The sequence below is a fragment of the Xiphophorus hellerii genome, chromosome 20 (genome assembly GCF_003331165.1).
Source record: "Xiphophorus hellerii strain 12219 chromosome 20, Xiphophorus_hellerii-4.1, whole genome shotgun sequence".
Classification (NCBI taxonomy): domain Eukaryota; kingdom Metazoa; phylum Chordata; class Actinopteri; order Cyprinodontiformes; family Poeciliidae; genus Xiphophorus; species Xiphophorus hellerii.
In genome coordinates this window covers 25,501,363-25,529,269 of record NC_045691.1, presented here as the reverse complement: position 1 = coordinate 25,529,269, position 27,907 = coordinate 25,501,363, and the positions used below count along the sequence as shown (strand labels likewise).

The 27,907-nt window shown below is 40.0% G+C and overlaps 1 protein-coding gene and 1 non-coding gene across 5 annotated transcripts in view; both read left to right on the top strand.

Annotated features, from left to right (window-relative positions):
* ndrg3a (ndrg family member 3a) overlaps window positions 1–27,907 on the top strand; it is a 60,357-nt gene that overhangs the window by 24,630 nt on the left and 7,820 nt on the right. For 3 of the 4 annotated variants that reach the window (XM_032548955.1, XM_032548953.1, XM_032548956.1), the window contains exons 2-11: window positions 506–591; window positions 4,038–4,070; window positions 14,898–15,003; window positions 15,140–15,260; window positions 16,479–16,541; window positions 16,628–16,688; window positions 18,523–18,609; window positions 25,707–25,763; window positions 27,524–27,627; window positions 27,813–27,878. In XM_032548955.1, coding sequence (XP_032404846.1) covers window positions 535–591; window positions 4,038–4,070; window positions 14,898–15,003; window positions 15,140–15,260; window positions 16,479–16,541; window positions 16,628–16,688; window positions 18,523–18,609; window positions 25,707–25,763; window positions 27,524–27,627; window positions 27,813–27,878 — 755 coding nt within the window. In that variant the 5' untranslated portion in view covers window positions 506–534. Of the gene's footprint in view, window positions 1–505; window positions 592–4,037; window positions 4,071–9,033; window positions 9,472–14,897; window positions 15,004–15,139; window positions 15,261–16,478; window positions 16,542–16,627; window positions 16,689–18,522; window positions 18,610–25,706; window positions 25,764–27,523; window positions 27,628–27,812; window positions 27,879–27,907 lie in introns of those variants that run through there. The other variant, XM_032548954.1, reaches the window with a different exon arrangement.
* Window positions 14,345–14,417, top strand: trnav-uac (transfer RNA valine (anticodon UAC)). The gene has a single exon. It is a non-coding gene; the product is annotated as a tRNA-Val (tRNA).

The following is a 27,907-nucleotide window of genomic DNA, read 5'->3' as shown; positions in this document are numbered from 1 at the left end:
GTCAAAATCTGTTTGATCCCCTTGCAGCTTAAAAGCAACTTAAATGATTCATTTGTCTAAATTTGTCAAATGATGCTGATATTTGCTAGTCCTGCTAGATTAATACATTTTTTTCTTGCCTCTTATTGTCATCATCAGCCCAAATTGGCAATTACCAGAAACTAACAATTAGCAGTTTTTTACAGAAGCAAAAAACACAAATTTATACTTTATTCCAGCTTTGCTTCTTTTAGTTTGAGAAAACGACACACACACAAACACGGAGTGGCATCTTTAAGAAGAGACGCCTCTTCGTTTGATTCGATTTCCTCCGCTCCCTGGATCCTATGCAGAGTGATTACCGTTGAGCTTAAAAATCACATCCAAATGGTTATGTAATGCCTAACAGGTCTAAACAGTGTTGTTGAACGGTGCAGCACTCTCGCTATGCGCCGCTCTGCTTTCCTGAATGTTTCGTTTTCAGCTTGACTTTATTCTCCTTTTGTTTCTTTTTTTGTCATTTCAGTAAACGCAGAGATTCTCAGCATCAGGAAGATGGACGAGCTGCAGGATGTACAGCTGACCGAGATCAAGCCGCTGCTGACCAGTAAGGTGAGTGGCGAGTCGCAGCGAGACGGAAACGAGCTGCTAATGTCACCGGCGCAGCTGAGACAGAACTCAAGTGTTGTGTGTTGAGTGAAACGGAGCGCTCCAAAGCCAAACTCTACGCTAACAAACAGCACACTCTACAGCTCTGGTCATCAAAGTGAATTATTCATACATGCTCGAAATGTTAGGGGCAAACGTATAGAGCCAGCAAACAGAGGAGGGACGAAAAATGTAAGAGATGAAAGGAAGAGCTTGAGGAAATCCTTTTTTTTAAAAATTATTTTCAAAAAGGTTGACTAGCCAGCAGAAGGTAAGAAAAACCCAAAACGGCAGATCAAAGCCATTCCCATTCGCTCCGGCTCTCTTTCCCTCCCTGAAGTATCATCTCGGCAGCTGATTATCTGATTGGGCGTTTTGTTCCCTCAGCAAACTCAAAGCAGATCGCTCCTCTCACCTCGGAGAGGAGGAGTGTGAGCTGTTCTTCATCCAATCTGAGGGGATCTCACCTCCACAGCGGGGGTGTGAAGACCGAGGAGGAGACAACTCCTCCTGATCATGATGCATGACAGCAGGAGAAATGCTTCAGAAACGCCATTTGAATGGACAACATTGTCACTGACCTCTCACTCCACCTAGTGGTCAATTCATCAAAAAGAGCTTACAGAAGTTTAAGGCAAAGATCAAGACAAAACATGGATGAATAAGGGTCTTTCTTTTGTTTCTGTTAAAGATTTCATAAAGTGATTTAACTAAGTTGTTCATGTTGCTTCCTCTGTGATCATATCAGGAAAATAAACCTAGTTGGAAGAATTGCAGTAACCTGAAGACATGGCAAACACACTTCTAGTATCTGTCAGGTTCAAGAGATTATTAAGAGATTACTAAAATGACATTAGCAGATGGAGTTAAACTTGTAAATATGGAGAAGAGTTCACTCTTGTTCTCGTCAACATTTGACATTTTGATGCTACTTTAATTGAATCAAACATCTGATCAAGTCAAACGTCGTGAAGAAATGTTTATATCAAACGTGAGGGTTCCTCTCTATATAAAAAAGAAAACTTTCATATTTTCTTTTTACTTACTGGATGTGATGGTCTTAGCATTATTGACCTCTCCTCCTTTCTCTGATGCACAGTACAAAATGTTGGCTTTCCATCCACAAGATGAGACTTTTTCTGTGATTTCACAAGTGGAATAAAGTTTTTGTTAGCTCTTTTGTTTTTTTTTTTCATTTTAAATATAGAACTGACCCTGGAGTGATGGAGCCCTGGGTGGAGAGCCGTATCGTTCACATCAAAAACCACAGATGATGAGTATTAGTGTTGTAAAAATAATAGAAATGGTTAATAATATAATTAAACATGGCCATATGTGGGTGTAATCTATACAAAAAGTATAATTCCTTAAAGAAAACCATTTTTGCTAAAGTGAGATACACTTTTTTTTTTTTTAGCTCTGTCCATTCCCTCCCTTCAGACGCTAACCTGAATCAAAACAGAAAGCAGCTGCTGGAAGCCTTAAACTTTGGTAACGTGGAGAGGAGAAGCTTTGCTGCCCTCTTTATCCTTTAGGCCAATGGCAAAAGTTCTGTTCAGATATTATTTTGTTAATGAGGCAGATAAACAGGAAGAGCCAAAGGATGGTGGTAATTATGGGAGCAAATCTTTGTAAATAAATACTAATATTTCATTGGTGCTGTTTTCCTAGAAGCCTGACACTGAATTTTTTTCTGTTGCCTTTTCTTTCCTCCCTTCACCAAATTATATAATCTCATAATTGTTTCTAGGAATTCATACTTTGAGTGCAGAGTTGGTGAGAAGGAAAGTGTCCATCTTAGACAAAACATATTTTGTTATCTTTTTGACTTTCTTCTACATACGATATGTTTTTGGGAAGACGACAATAAGCTCTTTGTTGCCTCTAAACTGTACTGGTAACGCCTGGAGCGAATCCCAGTATAGTTTTCCCTGCTGCCTGCTGCCCACTCGCACCGCTCTGGCCGGCAGCTCTGGCTTCATGAAGGTGCGCAGTGGGTGAAAACGTTGCCAACAGGAACAAAAGAATGAAATGCTCCACTTTTATTTGTTACGTTTAGCAGAAACATCCTTTTTACTGCTGGGGAGAATATATTGTGCGTTTCCCGTTCCTTCAGTGCTTTGAAAGGCTTTATGTGTATGATAATAAATATCTGCAGTGTTGCTGCAGATATTTTTAGTGTTCTCTGCAAAGTCCACACCTACTGGGAGTTATTCTCTCCTAGATGCTCCTTACTCCTAATTCATCCTGCTTGGAGTCGATCTTTTCACTGTTTGGGTTTAAATCTGAGCTGCTGTTGTCCCAGTTTTAACAATTTAGGTTAACGATCAAGAGTACAAAGACTGAATGAAGAGTACCAAAAAAAAACCCCACACAATATATTCCATAATGTCGATATTTATTTAAGTTAAAGGTGAATTGCAGTTTTGTGCACTGACTTGCTGATTCTGATTTGGCCAGTGTCAATTTATTTTTCTTCTAATGATTTATGTTTATAATATAAATATAAATCATTAAAACTGGGTGACCATTGTTAATCGCACACATGCAGACGTGAGCTGGTGGGCGGGTTTGTCGGGATGTAGATGAGAACGGTTTCTCATGCAAGTATCGGCCGATTTCCCAAAATGAAAGTAACCGGGACCGATTTGTCTGTGGGCCGATTTATTGGTGCATCTCGATTTTAAAGCCAAAAAGGATGAAAAACAAAACAAACTTAAATACACTCTATAATTTTGTACCTTTTAGAACCAACTTTAGTAGTAGTGTCATGTCATTGTAGAGATTTGGTAATCTCCAAATGTCCACAATGATTTAGACAATCATTGTGAAGAATCTCAAATGAATTTTCCACAATTCGTTGAATTGTTGACACTTAAGCTTTACTAAGCGTACGTGTCCTAAATTTAATAAAGGTTTAATCCTAATAAAGCTTTTTTAGGACGCTTTGTACGATCCAGTGTATTGCAAGCTTCTTTTTTCTCCACATTTGACTCTCAAATATTCAGCACACAGAATATTCAGCATTCATGGTGAATTTCAGTGACTGAAAGATTCCCAGGTCCTTTGGCTGGAAAAGTTTACTATATTTTTCCACTTATGAATAATTGTGTTGAACTTGATCAAGAGTTCAAGTTGTTTGGAAATGGTGTCATAACTCTTCCTGGACTAATAGGCAGCAACAGCTTCTTGTTTTTTCTACAGTGTGTGATCTGTGGCTGGATTAAGATCGTTTTAGAATCAGATTGTGTTTTATTAGATCCTGAATCATAAAGCCCTGGAGTTCATGCCTCCTTTGTGTGAGCGTTACACAAACCTAGTGAGAACTACATAATCAGCTCACCTCGACAAATGCCTCAGATATGAGAACGCCGCCCATTTAAAGTTTCCTCTTTTTGCTTTTCTTGCAGAACGCGCGGAACTTCCAGGATTTCGACTGCCAGGTGAGTGCTGCTCTCCTCGCCGTTAATTATGTGGTGGTCAGAGCGGATGCTGTGAGGCTTCGTGGGGTGGACGGGTTAAGGGCTGTATCCTCGGCCTCCCTGTTGTACTGGAAGTGTGTTCGTGTGTGTTTGTTCCTCCCAGTGTCGGAGAAGTACGGTTTGTTTGTCTTTTTATGGATAAATCAATCTTTGCACCCCGCATTTGCTTTTTGTCCAGCTTTCTGAAAGCTGCAGCAAAAAACAAAACAAATGCTCCTCCTTATTAGGACCCGTGGGTCTCCTGGGTGTAAGGTTTAATATTTAATAAATGCTGTTTTAGCATAATACTAAAGATTGTTATAGCTGTTGATTAACTGTGAAGCACAGATCATGTTTATCTACCATGGTTTGCTCCTCTACAGTTGGATCCAGACGTTCTGCAGTAGCTAAACTGCACTTTAAAAATGTTTTAATAAATCACATATCCAGTAATCCTCAACATGAAAGTGATGGGAAATTGTCACTGCTTGACAACACTGTCTAAATCCACTTGTTATAAGAGTGTCATATAACTGGATAAAGTCATAATCCTATAAAATTAATCTTGCATGTTGACACGTTAACATTTATATGGCAGAGTTTGAAGGGATTACAGGGACACACGTATAAAAAATCTGTGAGAAAATCAGTCAACAGAAAACATTGTTATGCTACATCGATTCACATTCAGAAACATTTGAAGGGCAATTGTCATTCATATGGTATTTGATTTATTTCTGCCCTGGATTTACTAAGCAAATTACATCAAATACACATGAACAAAAACCCACAAATTATGTCCAGATGGAAACTATTTGTATTTAAGTTTAGTTTCTGCTGTATAACTGTATTATTATTATTATTATTATTATTATTATTATTATTATTATGTCTTCACTTGACTCTGCATTCCTGTAAGCTTTAAGAACCGATCAGAGACGTCACGCTGGAACGTTTCTAAACCAATTATGAAATATGTCATTTTTCTAATTCATATTGCGATATAAAGTATGAATTAAAGCTAAAATATGTCTGCACAAACATGGCGTACGCTCGATTGATTTTGTTTTTAAAACCCAACCCAGATGATTTAATTGCATATAAAATGTATTTACTTGAATTAGCATGCACACCTCATTAGAAAAGAGGATAAATTCCACCAGCAGCTAACGCCAGACTATTTTTATGCGAGCAATCTGCATAACACAAATGGCTCTGGTCGATGATGAGGCGACACTGTTTGTTCTTTCTGTAATTTACATAAATATACATTATTATGCATGAGGGCAGACAGGACCAGGTCTGCCTCTGCATCTTAGATTAAGAGTTAGGAGGAATATTTAAACCCAGGTTTGCAGACATTTAGCACATTCAAACAGCTTTATGGATTTGCTCTTGACTGCGCCAGCTGACTGGTAGCGCTGCTCAGAGATCATCATAAAGCGGGTAAAGTATCTCACCCCTCACTCTCCTTTTTTTTTTTTTCTGGTTTTGAAGCCACATCCTATCATCCCTTCAGAGCTAAATATAGCAGCTGCAGGAAGGGTACCAGTACTTCAGGTAAAGCAGATGGTATACATTCTCTTCGGGACTCATTCCATTTATGCTCTTATTAATAAAGTCATGTTCATATCGAGCTGCTGCCCAATTATTCAGCATAAAACGTCTTTCCCATCACCGTTTTCTTTTATCTGTTCAGTTGAAGGTATGCAGCTGTAAGCTGCAGAAAATCTGACAGGAGCATGGAGGCAGGCTTAAACGCGTTTGACCTTAATTCCTCGGTTGCCGTTTTAAGCTTAGACTACCACATTTATCAGTCACTATAAAAGAACGACACACAATCCCTACACAAAGGACTCTTTAAAGTCTATACCATTGGTATTTAAAAACCAGGACATAAGCAGCTTTAATTACTTTAGAGGTAGCCATCTTTGGACTACGTCCTGGAGGAAAGCAGGAATCAGTTGGACCGTTTCTCACAGCACATCCTCACACGCAGGCATCAGCGTATTTTTGCAGCTGTTTGCGGGTTCAATTCTCGCAGCAGTCTGTGTTTTTCAGAACATTACCAAAAGTGTTCATATTAAGACGAAGGAAAAATAGGCATATGCATTACGCAGCATAATTTTACATCTATACACTAAGCGTGCCACTGCACCATCACTCTGAGCAGCTGGAAATCAATAAACCTGCTCTTACAGCTCCCCCCGCAGGCTGCTCCGTTAACACTGCAGCCCACAGCGTCGTGACCATCATGCATTGCTTGTCACTGTGTGACATACTGAGGATGGAGGTTTGAGTAAGACCCATGTGAAACAGTGTTTTAAAGTGTGAGCGTCAGCATACAGAGTCGCCTCATGGGCTGAAAATTGCTAAAACAGCTGAGTGTGCTCTTATGCTGGGCTCTATAAATAGATTTCCCTGAGGTGTCTGCTCAAGGCCGTTTTTATGACCTGTTTTCTTTTCTTTTTTTCTAAATCTGTTTGGCTTTAATTATTTCAGAAATAAACCATAGATTTGCATACTTAATACAATTTAGCGTCTTTCCTTTGAGCACTGTCGTTTCGACATGATTCAGGTTGCTGCTCAGGATTGTTAACTCCGTAGAAGTGCCCAGCAGAGGGCAGCATCAGCCTGTCTGTTTCATTGAGACTGGTTTGCTTTTACATGGTGACTTTCCTCCTTGCAGCTTTTACTGAAGGATAATCCTTCTGAGAGTTGTGATCATCATAAAGAGTGTATGCATTTGGTAGCATTCCCTGCGAAAGTATGAGTTTTTCATGTTTGCCTTTAACTACAAACTTGAATGCATTTTTGGAAGCATTATAACTAATAAAGCTCTGGAAAAAAACCCTGTTAGAGCCCACTGCTTTGAACCCCACTGAAAACCTCATGGTTATTCCACCAAATATTGATTTCTGAACTCTTCCTGACTTAAAACGTTAGTGTTGTTGTTTCTAAATGAATATGAACTTGTTTTCTTTGCATTATTTGAGAAATGCAAGCTTTGCATCTTTTTCATTATTTTGACCATTTCTCATTTTCTGCTAATAAATACAAAATTTTTGCTTGGACGTTTGCAGACATGTTGTCAGTAGTTAAAGAATAAGAATCATAGAATAAAACAACAATGTTCATTTTACTTAAACATTTACCTATAAAGAGTAAAATCAGAAAAACTGTTCATTTTGCAGTGGTCTCTTAATTTTTTCCAGAGCTGTATACTCATACAAATCCTTTGATCTCAGTCGTTCCCTCTGGATTTACATGCTTACTTACTGTTCTGCTGGGAGAAGAACCTCCTCCCAGATCTCAAGTCTTTTGCAGAATCAAACTTTTTTTCTCAGGACTGCAATGTTTTGAGCTCCATCCATTCTGTCCCTGCTAAATAAAACACTTTCGGTAAATATTCACCGATTTCTCAAACATGCATGAGTGACTCAAAGCAACACACTTGGTACGTTTTTGATGAGTGAATAACATTTTAGCATAATATAAAGCTAAAAAAAAATTTTTTTTTTGCATAATCTCACCCTTGCTTTCCCTTTAAGACAACCGATGGACTAGATTTCATTTAGCTGTGTCGGAGTAAAGGGAGTTGAAATGTAAGACCACGCCACTCAGATTTTTGATTGTAAACAGAAAATGAAAACCGCACATTATTTTCATTTTGCTTATCTATCACATTAAGATTCCAACATAACCTATTGAAGTTTGTGGCTTTAATTCAAGAACATGTAGAAGGTTCAAGAGCAAGAATACGTTAGCTGGGTTCTGTATGCTGATTGATAGATGGATGGAAAGCTACAGTGCATTGCTTAATGCAAACCTGAGCAGCTTCGTGTGAATCTATAAAACCTCCCACTGCGGAGTTATGCTTAGACCCTGATGACTCACTGTATGATAAAGTGACACAAGAAAAGGATGCTTCTATGTTTTAATCACCTGTATGCGACACTGCTGACTATAAAGCATATCGTGACACAAATCCCTTGTGTTGGCACACACTACCTTTGTGCAGTTTGACATATGTTCTGCTGCAGCCTATACTATCTACATTCATGAGGAACAAAGAGGCCAGCATTAAAATGTTTGAAACACAATATCCACATATAGTTCCCATGTGTTACATTACTGTACATGTCCTTACACTGTGTGAACAGCCCCCTCTATGGGTCAGGACCATGAGAAGATCTAGAAACTGCAGTCTACAACCTAACATGCTAATACACTGACGGACCAATAAAACCCATTTTTTGCCTCTTAAATCTCACCTACTGCGCTGCGCCTGATTGGCTGAGGCGAGCAGCCCATCTCCGACGGAGGTGTGACTCCATGCCCTGCTAGCTGCTGTGCACCAACGGAGGAGAGATCCATAAACCGTGTGGATCAGGTGACTAAGCAGGAAGTTTAGAGGACAAAAAAAAATCCTCATCGTTCTGGTTCTGGAGATGAAACAAGGAGCTTCTTGTTTCCTTTGTCTGGTCTATGGATGATCATAACAGTGTTGTGTGAAATCAGAGTTCAACTCCCTCTTATTAATCTGGAGATCATTAAGTGGGTCCTTCAGGATTAGTTTTAGGGTTAGGGTTATTTCTCCCAGAGTAGGGTTAGGTTAAGGTCATTCTGATCTCTCCCGCTGGCAGCTATGCAATCTTGTTCGGCCATTTTGCTGACGCTGAAAACGACCCCCAGGGCCAGCCATCAAAGTCGACCTCCTCCCTGCCTCTCCTCTCCTCTTCATCAATTGCACACAGTGATGTCAGCAGCCTGTCCGTTTTCCTGGACTGCTTTTTGCATCCCGTGGACCCCGTCACCCCTCTCCCACTCCGCTATCCTCCTCCTCCTCTTGATGCTTCTCAAAGTCCCTCCCTCTCCCACCAACCCACCTGACCCTCCGCAGTCCAATTAGACGCAGCATCGGCTGAATGCATGATCGCGCTGTGACTACCAAACACAAGCTGCAGTCTCACTCTCCTCCTCGTCTGTCTCCTTTCCTGCTCTCTTTTCCCACCACTTCCCCGTCTCTCTCTCTCTCCCTCTCTTAGTCTTTCTGCCTCTCAGACGCCCTCCCTCCACCTTGTTTTCATTCAAGTTGTTTACCCTCGTCCTCCTCGCCTCTCACTCTTCTGTGTGTCTCTTTTCCTCCATTGTCACTGCTGTTTCTGCTGTTGATCATCTGGCAGCCTCACCCCACATCCCTCCCATCCAACCAAAACCTCCTCCTCTTCCTCCTCCTCTGCCTCCCCCTTCTGGGTTTGGAGATCTTAAGAGCCGCTCAGCACACGCTTCCGCATAGCATAACAGACTCCGCTCCCGCATTGGGTAAAACATGTCAACCGTCCTGGACCTGGAGCAGATTTCGTATGCTGGAAATGATGCGGTGAGTGACTAATGCGTCGGACTAGAGTGCCTGGCTAGGTCTTTAGAGGAGAGGCGTTATTCTGCACTTTTTCAATAGACTGACTGTTAGTAACTCAATGGATCTGTTCTGGATTGCTGGTAGAATAAGGGGGACATCTGCGAGGTGTGTGTGTGCAAACACCCACAGGTCACACAGCACCCAAACTTGCTCAGGGTGTGGTGACGATATGAAAGATGCCCGCGGTGTCTGTGGGATTCGTGTGTCGCTGCAGATGAAAGTGTTCTGCAAACGTCTGTGGTGCGCCCATTTATTGTGTTCCTTATTCATCCATCACTAAAAAGAGGCAGTGGGAGGGAGGTCACTCACCCCCCAGCGCACGGCATGGCAACAACACGTTAAAAACATCTGCTGCTGCTTCACTCCCCATGCAGAGTCCTTGAGTTTGTAGCTCCAGCCCGCCGTTAGGATGTGACACATGCGGGTAGCATTGGGGGGGCTGCGGGCAGGGGAGGGCCACTGGGGGGGAATATGCACATGGATGTTTGTATGTGCATGGAGGTGTTTAGTGACTCACACCCAAGATCGCCCTTGTTTTTAGCTGGAGGAGGAAACGAGAGTTCAGGTATTGATCGACCGAGGCGTTGCGGGAAGACGATGAGGGTGGCTTCTCTGTTTTGCACCTTTTTTTTTTTAGAAAGAGAAACATTTGTAACCTTTTCACACTCATGAACATGCTGATACTCCTATTTTAAGCGCAGACGTTTCCCTGATATTCCCACAACCCGCCCAAAGCGGGCAGGAGTAAATACTAACGCCCTTCCCTTCCCATCGTATAGCTCTATGCGTTGAATCACAATCATTGGTAGGATATGGATGTGTGCAATATCCATATTGCACATCCATATTCATCTTTAGTAGTATTTCTACTAAAGATGAAATAACTTTAGTAGTCGTTATGTTTCCAATCAAACGCCCCTTACTAATAACTTATTCGACCAGTAGGGGTGGGAGATGAGGAATTTCATCGCAAACTTTATATTTTTTAGAGTGACAATAAAAATCAATCAAACATTTATTTGGTTGCAAATATGCCACTACATACAGTCAGAGACTCAAACAACAAATACTGCTATAAATGTAACATTTTATCAGATGGCTACTTTTCTATACCAATTACGTTAAATAGTTAATCTGTACTGCAGAGTCATAATTCAGTCATTTTGAAAGACAGACATTGGAAGAATAGCTTGAATTGGATGCTGCTGTTTTTACCCACAACTGACCTGGATCTTAATGGCAGAGAGGCTCAAGCTCAGGGAGAATGGTAGAGAGATCTTGATGGAAAAGGTACAACTACGGGAGTCGCATGTTGGCTTAATCTCAATCGATGTCATCATCGCAGCATTCAAATTAATATTGCAATGACACGTTTGCCCAGTTTTGTACAGGCCATGTCTACAACCTACACATGTACCAATCAATATCGGTACATGAGATTGATCGATAAGAGAAGTTCAAGTGAGGTAGTTTTTCCTCATTCAGGCAGAAAATTCAGTATTTGTGCCTATACACTAATTCACAAACCAGGATTGTCATGTAATTTCTTTATTTTCTATTTGATTAGAAATGGTTACCTCCGTTAAGGAGCCTGCAACACATTTGTTTTTCTTTTTGTGCAATTGCTCAAGGAAAACAACATCTGAATTGGTCATAATCAAAGCAAATTTAAAATCTTTGTCAGCCTGGAAAAAGCTGGATGAAAGCTCACACACAGTAGATCCAGAAAATTGCAGCAGCCACTGCTATTAGGATTAAAAAAAACTTCCTATTATAAAGAAAGTCAGCCTGGTCAACGCTGATTGGTTCGTCTCTACTAAGAACTTATCCAAGCACTCATGTTAATATGTTTAAAAGCGTGACGAGAGATTTGAAGAATGAATCAATAACACTTTTAGCCTGACAGAAATCTCTTCCTCTCCTTTCCTCCTTCATTCCCCTTCTACATTAGAGCTGGAACAGACATGAGAAATTAAAGCAACACAGGCCTTTCTGTTTTAAGGCACTCTCCCTCAGCCAGCCTCTTGTCTTGTCTCTCTGCCACGACTTTCACGCTCTACTTCCCCTCCGTCTACGTCCAGTCTGTCCCTTGATCCGTCTAACCCATCGTCACCCCGCTTCCTTCCATGGACCTTTTCATTTCATGTCAGCGGTGGGGATGCATGTGCCTGCTCTCTCTGGCACACACACACACGCACAGAAGAAGACAGGCGTTTGAGCAAAGTATATTTCTGGACTTGTCCTTGACTCTGTCCTTGTCTGGAAATGAAAATCTGCAGCAGCACGGCCGTTGAGACGGCCTTTCCATCTACAGCTGGTTGTTTTTCTGCTTTACCTCGAGCGGAGGCTCCACACAAAGGCAGGAGTTCCTCCATCAGGGTTTATTTGGTCTCGCCATGAGAGTTCAATATCAATATCGGTTCATTTGCCACTCATTTCTGGGGCCGAAGCCAATGGTTACTTTTGAAATCAATTATTCTGACGGTTTATCGATTAATCAAATAAAACACTTTTCATTTACCCACTTAAGTCTTTTTTTTTTTAAACTATTAGAAGTTTACTGAAATATGCAAGTAAACAAGTACTTCATTGTTCTTAAAATAAAAAACGCAAAAACAGCATTCCTTTAGTGTATGCTTGACTTGAATCAAAGGATGCATCTGCAGCTTAAAAAATAGTTTAAATATTCTGAAAATCTCAGCACTTTCTACTTAACTTTTCATCAGTAAAAATAAACCAATGATCAATTGGTTTATCTTTTGATTAACCAATTAATAATTGGGTGGAAAAGCTAAAAGTAGCTAAGGTTTTAGCTAACTTAGCTATAACACCTGAGGTGTTTTGGGTTGAACATATTTACAAAGTGATTTTTATTATTTTAAATGCAAAATGTGTATTTATTTAGTTATTTTTTCACAGTTCTGGCTGAATTGCTGTTCTTAATATGTTCTTCTCTCAGCTAGTGGCCTTTTTTATAGTTTATATTCTCCAGTTAACGATTTATCGATTACTAATTAGTTGACGATTATTTCAACAATCAATTCATCGCGATTCATCGCGATGAATCCGATTAATCGTTTCAGCCCTACTCATTTCTGATACTGCGGTACATTTTTAATGTTTGCCTGGACCTGTGGGGTTCAGGAAAATGGCACCGACAGGATCAACTCCTCCTCCTCTTCTTGTGTTGCTGTGTCCGTTATACTCAGCGGATCCGAACGATTACAGCGACCTCAGGATTAGCCTCCATCTAATCTGAAGTGTTTACTACACATGCGCTTCGCCAAATGCTGCTGGGAGTTCACGGAGAAGCAGGGCCGACGTTCGATCTGTTGTGCTTAATGTGGATTTCTCGTTCGCTCCGGCTTTCTCTCTCCATTATTAATGACCAGCGGGCCTGGAGACCGGGGCGGCGGCCCCTTCCGCTGCTCTGTGCGGCTCACACGCCCTCACAGATGTATGGAGCCGCATCATGCAGAGCGTTGTTTGCAGCGCCGCATCATGCTGACCTTGAGAAATCTGCTTGTTGGAATATGATGAGTTTGTGAATCACAAGGTTGGCCTGGAAAGTGGCTTTTTTTCCCCTCTTCCTGTCACCTCTCTCTGAATGGCATCAACACAGTCAATGCTTCGATTGTTTGTTGCTGTGCAAATTCCACATTTTCGTCACTTTTTTTAATCGTTTGATACAAACATGGGGCTTTCCAGTAATGAAGAAATAATATTTTTTTAAAATGCTGGGAAGTGCTTTCTGAATTTCATTATGCTTCTCTTTGCAAACCCATTGGCCCAAAGCACACCATGCTGAAATTTTTGCAGAGTCATCCGGGTGAAAGCGAATTCAGAGTCCTGAACGGTAATGCTGCTTTTTCTCTTTCCTTTTTTAACCAAATGAAAAATGTTCTGCAGCCTGCCTTATTCACTGCTTTGTTTCTTCAAGGGCTCAGGACTGAAAAGACACATGCTTTGCATATCCAATTTATAAACTTTAAAGTGTCCTTGTGGACACTCTAATACAACAAATGTGTTGGAAATGACCTGTCAACAGTTTGAGGACTGCAAAACATTAAGGAACAAATAGCATGTAGTAATTAACCCGGTGTTACTACATTTAAATTTCTACTTGAATAGTTTAGTTTAGCCTTGGCTTGACCTAATGGTTGAAGTGTTTAACCAAAAACATAGTTAAAGCGGCTCATTTCTACCCTCAATATGGCCAATGAGTAATAATTTAAAGTACTAAAGTATTAATATTTCGGTCAAAATAAATTACATTTATTTTTGTTATATTGTTGTTGTTTTTTTACTTCAGTTTGCATTTAAATCTCTTGATTAAATTTAGTGCATTTTTGGTAAAACTCATTTAAATTAGAGTAACACAACTAATAAACGGCAAGAAAACTTGTAATATAAATAATTACACATCCTTACCGTGTCCATATTAAATGTCTGACTCTTTGGTCAGTGTGTGTGAAGCATGGCTAGCACTGCTAATAAATTAGCAGCTAAATGGCTAAAGCTAGCTAAAATGAACAAATTGGTTTCCTTGCGTGACGAAAAGTTACACAAATTATGTTATGTTCTTTACATAAGCCGCTGAAATGAACATTGTTATTCAGCATCATTGTACCTCCTTACCATTGCTTATGCTGTCTTGCAGAAGAGGTTGAGTGACATCTCATTCAAAGTGGCACTTTTTAGTCTCCTCTCTAACCCAGCTTGCTGGTTCTCAGTTTTTAGACAACCCTCCCACCAAAGTAAATCCACCATTTGGATTAAGGAGACAACCCAGCTGTTATTTATTAGTAGTTTCTTTCTCAGGAAACATTATTGTGGTTCCATAGTGTAGCGGTTATCACGTCTGCTTTACACGCAGAAGGTCCTGGGTTCGAGCCCCAGTGGAACCATCGCTGTTTATGGGGCGTGCTGTGGTGGCGCAGCGGGTTAGCACGCCCCACGTTTGGAGGCCTTAGACCCGCGGACGTCGTGGGTTCAACTCCCGGTCCCGATGACCTCTGCCGCATGTCCTCCTTCAAAAAATGGCGCCGGCTCAGCTGGCTGCCTGCAGACACAGCTCCTGTCGTGTGCTGTAACTGCGAAATAATCCACTTTATTATTTTATAATACTTTATTCATCCCTGTTGGGGATGAATAAAGTAAAAATTATTATTATTATTATTATTAATAATTATTATTATTATTATTATTATTATATACCTTCTTTTGCTGCTCATGTTCATCTGAGAGGTTTCTGTTGTAACCTAGCTTGTTGGTAAAATAAAACTAGAATTATTTTATTAAATGTGAAGGGAAAATCTGCCTTTCTACCCTCCTTACGGCATTGCACCTTTCATCCTAAGCTCATTTTTTCCTCTCCTCGGTTGCAGGAACACGACATTGAAACTCCTCACGGAGTTCTCCATGTGACGATGCGAGGCGTTCCCAAGGGCAACAGGCCCGTCATCCTCACCTATCACGACATCGGACTCAACCGTGAGTTAGCCAAAAAATATGTTCACCCATGTCCCCCCCTCCAGGATGGATGGCACGGTTTAGTGTTTTTGGGGGGTTTTTTTCTTATTTGTGAGTTGTCTCCAATTTTTTTTTCCTTCTTTTTTTTTTTTTTTAGACAAGTCCTGCTTCAACACCCTGTTCAACTATGAGGACATGCAGGAGATCACCCAGCACTTTGCTGTGGTCCATGTGGACGCGCCCGGCCAGCAGGAGGGCGCGCCTCCCTTCCCTAGTGGGTGAGTGGCGCTCTCCTTTAACACATTCATTTTAGAGCTGACGCAGCAGGTTCATTTGCTAATGGAAACATTTTCACCAGTCATTTGTTTTTCAAATCGAACTTCCTAAACGTATAAATCTATAACGATCTCATTTTTTCTGATGAACTGAAAGATGAGAAAATGAAGAGGCTTTAGAAACTACTTGTATTCCACGAACCTTTTAAAAATATTGTCACATTACAGCCATGATGTTCAGTGTATTTAATTATGGTTTTATATGATGGACTTGCACAAAGTGGTGCACAGCTGCAAAATAGAAACAAGTATTTGTGGATTTTCAAAAAGAAAAACCTATATACAAATATATCCTATACTCTAATGCCACTAAACATAATCCAGGGCAAATAATTACCTCCTGTTCAAATTTGTTCTAAGCGTACAGCCTGAGCTGCAGTGGAATGCTTTAGATGTGCATGTGTGAGAATGACCAATTGAAAACAATATATAATTCTCCTTCCACTTCTCAGTTATTCACCACTTTGTGTTGGCCTTTCAGTCAAAATCTAAATACAATCTGCTGAGGTTTGAGTCTGAAAAAATGACAGGATGTAAAGATTGTCAGTGCACAAACAGTTTTACATGATAGTATAAATTAGGGATGCATCGATATAAAGATTTGTTCTGATATCGATATCCAATAATAAATCTTGCCATTATGGGTGATACTCAATATTTACTGTTATTTTATATATATACTGTATATATACTACCATTTTGACACTTAAAAAAATCACTTTGTTGACATTACTTTTCTGCTCCTATCAATGTCACATGACCAAACTTACAGTATACCACATGACCAACCTCCTCCACTCGCCCTCCAGAAACAAACAGCAATGAAACAGAAAAACATATTAGCTGTTAATATCGGCCCAGTTTTATTTATTGGACAGATATATTTTTGTCCAATACGATGTTGGTGCCGAAATATCATACAGCTAATACTGATATTAATATTGATATATTGTGTATCAGATATCAATGTTAGTGCTGATATATCATACTGCCAATACTGATATTAATTACTGATATTAATATTGTGTGACCGATGTCAATATTAGTGCCAATATGTCATATGTATATGGATGCAGCTATACCGAGTGGTTAATACTGATGTTAGTGCTGATATATTGTGCATCCCTACTATAAATTACATGACCTCTCACCTGTCTACAGATACCATTACCCTACCATGGACGAGCTGGCTGAAATGCTGCCCTCTGTGATGACTCAGCTGAAGTGAGCATTTTTCCTGCTGTTTGCTGGTTAATGTTTTGTTGGGTTTTTTTTGTCTGAATCGCTACAGTATCTGTTTGTCTCTGTAGGGTCAACAGTGTGATCGGCATCGGTGTAGGAGCTGGAGCTTACGTCCTCACCCGCTTTGCAGTGAGTCCTCCACATTGGTGCTTTTTATTTATCTTTGTGTGCAACAAAGAACCCCCCCAACACCCTCCCACAGACGGTTTTCGACCACACAGCTTGTAACATGAAATCCTCTTATTAAACCCACACAAGACATCGGGTTCCTGTTGTGGTACCGGTCACCCCGTGATGAATCACCTTTAAGATTCCCTCCTTTTTCATGCGCCTTGTTTCTGCGCTTGCTTAACGAAGCTAAAATAACCACAATCTAGCAGAAAGCTCTGGAAAAGAGAGGAAGTACTGACAGATTAATAATGAAACGCGAGGCTGGTAATGCAGGGAGGTGCAGAGATGGAAAAGTAGCAACGGTCTCTCCAAGGACAGTCTGCTCCTGTTTAAAACTCAAGTGGAAACATTGATTGTGAAATATGTTTGGCTTTAACAGGCCGGAAAGAGAATCTTTTTACCCAAGATGGGCAGAGCGACTCACGGTGCACCGCATTCATATTTTGGCCAAACGCAGCATCTGCAGAATCCACTCAATATTAAACAAGATCAATTCTGTGTTTCCCCAGACAGCCTCTGTCTGCCTTCAGGCAATTTTAAAGCCACTCGCCTGCATTTAGAGTCCCTGTTGAATCATATCTCAGCTTCATTTGAACCGACAGATGTGCTTTATTTTTTTATAAGTTTTATCAGTGTCTTCATATGAGTATAAAATTCTTATGTTTTGCTATTTTCTTCATGTTCTCCTGCCTTCATTAACAGCTTTAAAAACATATTTATTTTCCCCAATCTGTAACCCAACACCTATTTGAAAAAGAAACAATTAGTAGTTATAGCTTCCACAAAAATGTTTTTCTTAAACTATTTTTGAGCTTTTAGCTGATGATGGTGATAGTCCTTTCAACTTCTAAAACTGAGTAATGTTTAGAAAAGCATGAAGGAAAAAGGCAACCAGCCGAAAGCGCAGACAAAGGTAGTGAAGAGTGATGATTTATTGTATGAATTGTTAATTGCCACCCAAGATAAAATTAGAGATAGCAACGTCTCCAGCCTGTTTATAAGGCAACAATTTGTTCAGTGAGGAGGAAAAAGTAAAGAGAGCTTTTCAGACCCCATCTTATTTGAGAGGGTTTAGCTTCATACATACGTCAGCAATTAGTTTTTCTCACATGTTGTTTTTCAACAAGTCAATTCAAGCTAATACCACACACCTAGTGGATGGAGCTGAAGATAAAATACTAAGACACAGTCAGCTGCTCTCTCATTTATTGGTCTGTAGGAAAGATTTTGTCACGACTGCAGCTGTTAGTGCAGGTAAACATGCATTAGAAATCCACAGCCTGTTATTTATCATGCCATCCATAGAGTGACAGAAGATGCATGCAAAATAAAAATTACATCGTTTTCTTATCTTAAACAGTTTATGCCCACAAAGAACATCACCTCTGACCTCAGTGGCCTGCTGGCTGACGCACAGCTAGAACTGTGTGTCCTTGCCACAGCATAAACTGTGTGGTGGGCTGGTCCCCTTAACTTCCTGTTTGCTGTTGCTTCCTTTAAAATCAAGTCTTCAATTGTTTTATAATTCTGGAGTGAAAAGTATTTGTAGTAAAGAGAAAAACTGAGACTTTCCACTGCTTCCATTCACTGCTCCTATGTTTATCAGAGTAGAAGAAAACCTGCTTCTTTGTTTTTGTTCACTTTCTTTTTAGTGGTTTTTTTTTTAAAGAAAGTTCATGGCCACACAATCATTTAAAAATGTTTCCCTTTTTTGTTTTTATTTAAAACTTACCTGTCTCTAAAACATAGCTGGCCTACTGCATTACGTTCGCGTTTATTGCTTGCTTTCCAGCTGAACAACCCCAGCCTCGTAGAAGGACTGGTTCTGATCAACGTCGACCCGTGTGCTGAAGGCTGGATTGATTGGGCCGCTTCGAAGGTCAGTGTTCCAACTGACAGTTTGAATGAGAAAACATGAATGAGAAATATGCTATCAGAAGCTACCAAAATGGAAAAATAAACTGACGAACTACTCAAAAATATATATTTATTTTACCGTTGTCATTCTGCGATTCAGACGACTTTTAAGTTATTGCTAGAGGAAGAGCATCCTATCAACAAAAATGGTGGAACAACAACACTGGGTTACAACAAAATATTCTTTGAAGTTGTCTGTTTTTTCAACTGATTTAGGACTATTTAGCATCCAAAAATTACATCAATTTTTCTCAATCAGGTTTTTATTCTTATTTGATTTAGAGAAATCCGATCTCCTGACTAAATTCATGACATTTTTGTGACTTTATCTGTTCATTTCTGTTAATATTTCTCATCCGAAAATGATTTTAGGAGAAAAAAATTGTTTTCCGGCAGAGCTTATTAATTAAATGTTACAAACTTGTATTTCTGTAAATTGAATAACAAACATTTATGAGGGTAATTACATGTAAATCAAACATTTCGTCTTCATTGGGTAAAATTCTCCGTCTCTTTTCTGTCCTGATGGAGTCTCTCCTCCTGCTGTACATTCATTGATCCAGATTCTCAGGATCCAGACGTGAGAACAAGTCGTGCATTTTTTTTTTTTTTTTTGAACATTCTTTATTTAAGAATATTATGAATCCAACATATATGCATATGTATATTTATACATGCACTTACATAACAAAAAACAAACAAACAAACAAACAAAAAAAAAAAAAAAAAACACATTAGGGGGCTCAGCAAACATTTTAGTCCATTTCGGCAATTGACATTTCTTAGAAAGGTTCTGATGTTCTCACCTGAAGGGGAGGTTTGCATATCCAGTGACTTCCATTAAAAGAGAGAGACATACAGAGGAGGCTTTTTATAACCCCTGGCATCTTTATCAGTGTGGCCATCCAAAGTGGGAAATAGCCGGGGTCCATACACTCAGAAAAATGTCAGTTTTTACCTGAAGGTTTGCTGTTATCTTTTCCATTATATACACATTCTTCAATCTTTCTTGCCATTGTTGAAGTGTGGGAGGCAAAGGCTTGAGCCAGGACAGAGTTATCATTTTCCTTGCTACTAGTAGCAGAATCTGTAGTAACTGGCCTTCCTTTTTCCCAGTATCTTCTCCTGAGGTCAAACCCAATATATAATGTAGTGGGTTCAGTGGTAACGTGACCTTAAGTATTTTTTTAATTTCTGTCTGAACCCCCTGCCAGAAAGGAATCAGTACTGGGCAGTCCCAGAAAATGTGGGTGTGATCCCCAATCTGATTACAGTTCCTCCAGCACAAATTTGTAGCACTTCTGTCATATTTTGAAATACTGAAAGGTGTTTTGAAGAATCTCATTCTTAATTTCCAGTCAAATTCCTTCCAACCTGGACTGTGGGTGATCTTAAAACCTTTTTCACAAATCTCCTCCCACTGCTCATCTTCAATAACAATGTTCATTTCTAGTTCCCACTTTTGCTTGATATCTATAGAGTTGTCAGAGAAATGCATCTGTAGATGTTTATATAAATTAGATATAATCTTCCTCTTATTATTTTCCTCCACACATTTTATCAGAAATATTTCTAAAGGTAATGTATTTTGTTTCAAGGTAGGCCATTCTTTGTGTGATAAAAGATAATCCCTTAATTGTAAGTACTTGTAGAAATCTTTTGAGCATAATCCATATTTATCTTGTAACTGCTTAAATGACTTAAGAGTTTCTCCACTGAATAACTGATTAATTCTTATTAATCCTTTCTGTGCCCATCTCTGATAACCCGTATCCTGTTTGTTTGGAAGGAAGTCAATAATCTTGTCTATTTTTATTATGCGTGATATTGTTAAAGGTGCTCCTATTTTCTTCCTCACTAGAGACCAGACTCTGTGTGTATAATTAATCCACTCATTTTCAATTTTTAAATCCTTCCAATTTTTTCCCTCCATAAATGGCATCGCTTCAAGAGGTACCAGTGGGCATGTGCTGCTCTCCAGACCAATCCAGTTGGTCTCCTCATCCTGTACAAGCCACTCGACCACAACGCGAAGTTGTGCTGCCCAGTAGTACAGTTTCAGATTAGGCAGACCAAGGCCACCTTTTTCTCTTGGGCTTACCAATAATTTCTGTCTGATTCTTGGTTTCCTCCTTTTCCAAATAAAGTTATTAATAATTTTATCTAAAATTTTAAAAGTGGAGGCAGGTATCCTAATAGGTAGTGTCTGAAATAGATACATTAATCGTGGAAGTACATTCATTCTCACTGTTTCTATTCTGCCCAAAAGGGACAGAGGAAGAATCTCCCATCTGGACAGGTCCGATTTTATTTGTGTGATTAATCTACTATAATTTTCATTAAATAGTTGCGATGTTTGTGGTGTAATCATCACACCTAAATATTTGAATCCCCTCTTGGACCAATTAAAAGTGACCTCTTTATCTAAATCTGTAGGCCATTTTCCCACCAACATCATAGCTTCAGACTTGGTTTCATTAACTTTATAGCCTGAGATTTCTCCAAAATCTTTTAAACTAGTCATAAGCCTAGGGATTGAACTCAGGGGATTAGAAATATACAAAATAATGTCATCCGCATATAATGAGATTTTATGGGTGACTCCACCTGCTGTTACTCCATGGATTCTGGGGTCTGTCCGTATTTTTTCTGCCAGAGGCTCAATGCTAATAGCAAATAGTAGAGGCGAAAGAGGACATCCCTGCCTAGTTCCTCTTTTTAAACCAAATTTCTTTGAGGAGTATCCATTCACCCGTACTTTGGATGTAGGTCCAGAATATAGCACACCCATCCATTCGATAAAGTCTCTATGGAATCCCATTGCTGCCAGTGTGTGTTTCAGATACTGCCAGTCCACCCTATCAAATGCCTTCTCAGCATCAAGGCTGAGAAGCATTGAAGGATCCTGTTTTAGTCTTGCCACGGAGATCACATTTAAAGTTCTCCTAATATTATTTATCCCTAAACGTCCCGTTATGAACCCTGTTTGGTCTGGTTTAATTATTGTGTGGATACATTTTTGAATTCGATTTGCCAGTATTGTAGTTAAAATTTTCAAATCACAGCAGAGCAAACTTATTGGTCTGTAGGACGAGCAATTTATGGGATCCTTGCCCTCTTTGGGAATTATAGATATTATTGCTTCTGACCAAGACTTTGGGGGGTCCTTATTTGTGAGGGCGTAATTAAATACCCTTTGTAACAGAGGCGTTACCTCAGCTTTAAAATGCTTATAAAATTCCGCAGGGAATCCATCAACTCCTGGCACTTTACTGTTCTTTAAATTTTTTATGACCCCCTCGATTTCCTGTTTTGTAATTGGATCTCTCATTGCCTTGGCATCATTTTCAGTTAATTTTGGTAACTTAATTTCACTCAATACATTCTTAATCTTCTCTATTTTACTGTCTATTTCCTCTGAATCATAAAGTGTCTCATAGTAGGCTGAGAAAGCTTCTGCAATATCTTTAGGATGGGACAGCATTTTCTTTGTGAAAGGATTCATTATCTTTTCCACTGTGCGATCTGCCTGTTTCTTGCGCAGCTGAAATGCTAGTAGCCTGCTGGCCCTATTCCCTGATTCATAGTACTTTTGATTGGCAAACTGTAATGCCCCCTCTGCCTTGTATGTCAACAAAGTATCCAGTGTTTGTCTGTATTCGCCAAGAGATTTTAAAGTAGTTTCATCATTAGTCTTTTTATGTTCCTCCTCCAGTTGTCGAATACGATTTTCTAACTCTACTTGTTTTTTATCGCGTTCTCTTTTGATTTGGGATGACAAAGAGATTAATTTCCCCCTCAGCACAGCTTTTCCAGCTTCCCAAAGAGTTGACACTGATACTTCCTCGTTGTCGTTATGTTCCATATACTCAGTCCAGTCGTTTTTAATTCTTTGAACTATTTCTGGATAATTTAGAAGTGAAACATTCATTCTCCACTGTTTAGGTTGTTTATTGTTCTCTAAATTTATTGTCATAACCACCGGACCGTGGTCTGATATTGTTATTGGTTCAATATGGCAATTTGTAACTTTATGTGCATCCCTCTTTAAAACAAAAAAGAGATCTATTCTGGAGTAGCTTCCATGGACCTTTGAAAAAAAGGTGTAATCACGCGCCGTGGGGTGGCTTTGACGCCATATATCTACTAGCCCCATCTCTTCAATCAAACTGGGCAAAATTTTAGCCTTCTGGGTCACTGGTCTCTGTTCATATGGGTATTTGTCCAATTTGTGGTTCATCACACAGTTGAAATCCCCTCCAGCTAGTATAAATCCGTCAGCTTTTGCTGTCAGAAGCGCTGAGATGTCCTTGAAGAAGCTAGGATCATCTTCATTAGGCGCATAAATGTTTAAGAGGGATATTCTCACTCCTCTAATTGTACCTACAGCTAAGATGTAGCGTCCCATTTTATCTTCATATGTGCTCTCTACAACGAAGCCCAGTGATCTGTGACATAAGATGGCAACTCCTCTCCGTTTGCCCCTTTCACATGAGGCACTGTAAACCTGCCCTACCCATGCCCTTCTAAGTTTTTTATGTTCTGTTTTGTTAAGGTGGGTCTCCTGAAGCATTGCAATTGAACAGTTCAGCCTTTTTAGCTGGGTCAAAATTTTATTTCTCTTTATTGGATTATTTACTCCATTTATATTATATGTGATTACTGTTAATGTATCCATTTTTGTGGCTTACGGTTTTTGGGTTTTTCCCCTTTTCCCTTCCTTATAAACATACCTAAATAACTATTGTTTCTCCCTTGTAACTGTACTTAATAACTATAATCAGGGTCACATCAAAAGCCATAGCTACATAGAGAATATTGTTTGCTGAGATACACAAAACATTAAAGAAACAAAAGAGTTTTCCTGAACATGGAAAACAACTGTGAACTTCCAATTCCCCAGTGGTTTGCCCCTGAACTGAAGTGAACACAAACATAACCATACAAACAGACTCAGGGGGTCCCCACCCCTGATCTTCTTTGGGCAGAGAGACAAGGCTCTCTGGGTGTTGTGCACAAAGTGCCTGGGCGATGGTCCTCCAGGATGTCCCCGAAGTGTCCTCACACCGCCATGGTTGTAAAGTTTGCTTCATCCAATTTTCCTCTTTCACCGTTCCCCACTGTTTCGTAGCTTATTTTCCAGCAATTATGTTATAGCCTAAATCTATGTATTTGAGTCAATATTTTATGATAAATGATACTCCCTTAAAGGTCTAGTCTAGTTTTTCTTTTGTTCTATAATTATTGTCCATTGTCTTCCATATTCTTTGTCACAAATTTTTGTCTCTATTTACCTTCCATCCAGTTCTAGACTAGACATGGCGACCTTACTCCTGGCTAAGGGCTTGCTCCTCTCTGTTGTCACCCTGGATAATGGCTCTGATCTCAGCAGGGTTCAACTGTTGGCTCTTCCTCTTCTTTCCCTGGGTTGCCCAACCGTCCTGTGTCAGCTCCTCTTCCAGTATCTCTCGGTCCTCCAGGGATGTTTCAATGCCAAGATCTTTCAGTGTGGAGTGTGCAGCTAGAAGTGAGGGGAAGAGTTTTGTGCCCCCGTTCATGAAGAGTTTCAGCTGAGCTGGGTATGGTGACTGGGCCTTAATGTTCTTTTCTTTTAGCTTCTTTATTACCTCTCTGACCTTCTTTCTTTTCTTCTGCAAGTCAGGTGAGTAGTCATGGTCGAAATAAATCGTGTGCTCTTGGTACTTTATGTTTCTTTGCTTCCAAGCTTGTAGTAGCACTTTTTGTTTTACATTAAAGTCCAGAAACCGGGCTATAATGGATCTTGGGGGCGCCGCTGCGGCTTTAGGCTTTGGGCCTAGCGCTCTATGAGCTCTTTCTAGTTTAATGACAACTTCCTCTTGAAACTCTAGAGAAGTGCTCAGAAGGTCTGTGATAAAGTTCACCATATCTTCTTTTTCCACTCCCTCTGGGACGCCATACAGCCTGATGTTATTACGGCGGAGTCTGTTTTCCATATCGTCACATTTAGCAGCCAGGATAGCTTGTCTTCCTAGCAGGTGTCCTAGCGCTCTCTCCTGCCGTATGCTTCTGTCTTCCGTTGCACTTACTCTGTCCTCCGCTTCAGTCACTCTTCTGTCCAGCCCCTCCATTCGTTTCTTTAAGTCCTCCATGGATGATTCTACCCGGTGTAGAGAGCTTTTCAGGTCCCGGAACGAGTCGGTATTTTCCTGCCGCAGTTTTCGTAATTCCGTTAGCATCACTGTTTCCCCGCTAGCATCTCCTGTAGCTTTCAACGGTGTAGCTTCGGCTAACGTTAGCTGCTTGGAGCCTGTCGTAACGTCGTCTTTTCTACCAGCCTTCATGTCTTTCTTCTCCGTATTTTGACTGGAACTTCGTCCTCTTGAGCCTTTTCCTTTTAGTTTAGCACTCATTTATCACTTTTCGTTACTTTGTCGGCTATTTATTGTGGGTCTGGTGGAGCAGCAAAGTTATGCGTCCGTCTTCTCCATCGCCTTCCCGGAAGTCCACCAAGTCGTGCATTTTGATGCTCATGTTGCTCCATAGTTCAGAAAGTTGACCTGATTGAGCAAAACCAGTGAGACTTTTGGATTGAGCTCCTCAAAATGACCCTAAAACAGTTGAAAACCCCCAGACAATCTTTCGGCTTTTAACTAATGTAATAAGTGTACAATATAAGATCTGCACAGGCAGAGCTGACTCAGTTTTATTAGATGAGCGGTGGTTAAAAATACACATTGTAAGTTTTATCAGAAAGCGCTGATACAATCAGATAGTTGTTTTTCTGCCAGACCTCATGTTGATGTAACATAGTGCAGCTTAAGATATATTAAGCTGCTCTATGTTCATTTCTAAAACACACAGTAGACAGCGTTTCTTGTTCAATAATGTTTATTTAAGTAATAACTTAGCAACACTCTAATTATGCCATTTATACTTTTTATTATTGTTGCACAAGCTAAATGTTACCTGAATTTTCTCTTCGAGTACAAAAATCAGTTCCCTAAGAAAATGAAAAGCACACACTAACAAAATGATGACAAATGTGTTACATTGTCTCTGCTGGCTGTGTGTGTGTAGCTGTCTGGATGGACCAGTAACTTGGTGGACATTGTCATGGCTCACCACTTCAGCACTGTGAGTACTCACTGCGACTCTCTTTCTTTTTATTTTCCCCTCGTTCATTACTGACTCTGAGTTGGCGTCTGTAGTAAACTACTCAACTTCTCTGGAAAAGCCAGAGGTTTGTCTAACTGTTAACGGCTAGCAGACGTTTGCTAATAACATCTTTAATATGCAGAGAGGCCGATCATGACCAGCTTAAAGCAAACAGTCATCTAATAGTGCTATAAATGACCCCACTGTGCAAACATATGCAGCTGTTGGAGTGAATCAATCATGTAAAATGTATTCACATCCACTGCGCTTTTGACTTCCTGTACGTTGTTGTGTATGAAATGGATTATTCCTTGATCCTTTCAACACACGAGGTCACATTACAGGCACAGAAATTTGAAACATTGTTTTTTGTGTGTTTGACGTCATATGCAACTAAAGCAGAATTGTGAAGCTGAATAAAAATTACACAAGGTTGTATTTTACCCATCTGAAAAGTGAAGCTGCAGAGATCCACAGACTCTATAGACTAGATAAGTAGGTGTGAACTGAAAAATTGGCCCCGATTTCCTCAGTCTTACCGATCTTATCTTCCTCTGCATAGGTCTAAAAGTCAGCCATTGTTCCCTTTTCCTCTGTATTGGGAGAGGTTTGACTGACAGCGGTCAACAATAGTCACCCACTGTTGCCAACTTAGCAATTTTGTCGCTATATTTAGTTGCTTTTCAAACAAACAAACAAACACAAAAAAACATTATCGACCAAACTTGGAATTGGGAAGTCAGGCCTTTTAAAGATCAACGACGGACCTGAAAACTGTAATCAGTGCCCCCTATAGACAACTGTTGGGACTTATACATCCTCCATAAGAGCAGACAAATTAGTTCTATATACCATGGGTGCAAGGACTTTATGACGGTTTTGCAGCTTGTTCTTGATGCATGTTTATGTTGTCCAAGTGATATGAAGTGTGTGCGCAGCAGTGTGAGAGACCTATGAAGACTTTGTAGTAGTTCAGTCACACTTTCTATACACCTGGCATGTATGGAAGAGAGGCAGTAGAAAGCTTAAAGAAGTACTGTTAGCTGTTTGCTACTAGAAAACATGTGGGAGGAGGTTATTTGTTTTGACCTACATGTAAAAGTCCAGGTTTTGGCTAAAAATTAACCATAGTTATGTTTCCATCCAATTGTTTTGTGAATTTTGAGCAAACCTCTGAAATGTTCCACAAAACAAAACGCAAATTAGGCGCATTTCCGTCTCCAGGTTTGGAGCGAATCAACCAGGCTATGCAAAGCGTAATCTCGTCAGGTGTAATAAACACATGGTTGCACTAAACAGGAAGTGGAGTTTACAAACTAGCATGGATCACACAAGTCTAAGAAAAAATGGAGCGAGAACTTTGCAAGTTTTCGTTTTGTTTCATGCCTCTGACAAAGCAACAGTAGGATGGGAACGTTGACTATGTCAGAACTTATTCAGCAAATGTGTTTCCATCTCCCCTCCGGCGCATTAACACTTTTCCAGAAAAAAGTAAAAATATCTTTGTGAAATTGAGGCAGTTTTTTCAAATGTTGCCATTTCCATAAACCTATTTACAATGCTATGCTTCAAAATGCACATGAAAAACCCTTAATGGTTCACCCTGCACACCCCATGGTGAAACATAGCAGTGACAACATCATGCCAAGCGTGGCAAAACGAGAAAGAGGTACGATTACTGGACTCTTAAAATGTGTTTGTCTTTACTAGAATTTGTTGAAGTATTTTCTGTCCATCAGGATGAGCTGACAGAAAACCAGGAGCTGATCCAGACCTACCGCCTCCACATCGCCCAGGACATCAACCAGGACAACCTGGCCCTGTTCTGTGGCTCCTACCAGTAGTAAGCTCAAAGACGTGAAAGCTGCACATTGTTTTGCTTTTTCTCCTTCTTCGGTTCTTTAATTATTTTTTTATTTCTGGTTAAAACTTAAAATTAATCCCAATAAGACCAATCTAACCCCACAGTTGAAGTCAACACAAATCATGGCTTCATCTTCTCTTAACACGGCGTTACTTTGTCTGCAGCCGCAGAGACCTTGAGATCGAGAGGCCCATCGTGGGGTTGAACGAGGATACGGTGAACACACTAACGTGGGTGTTGAGACGACTGAGGCGGCGCT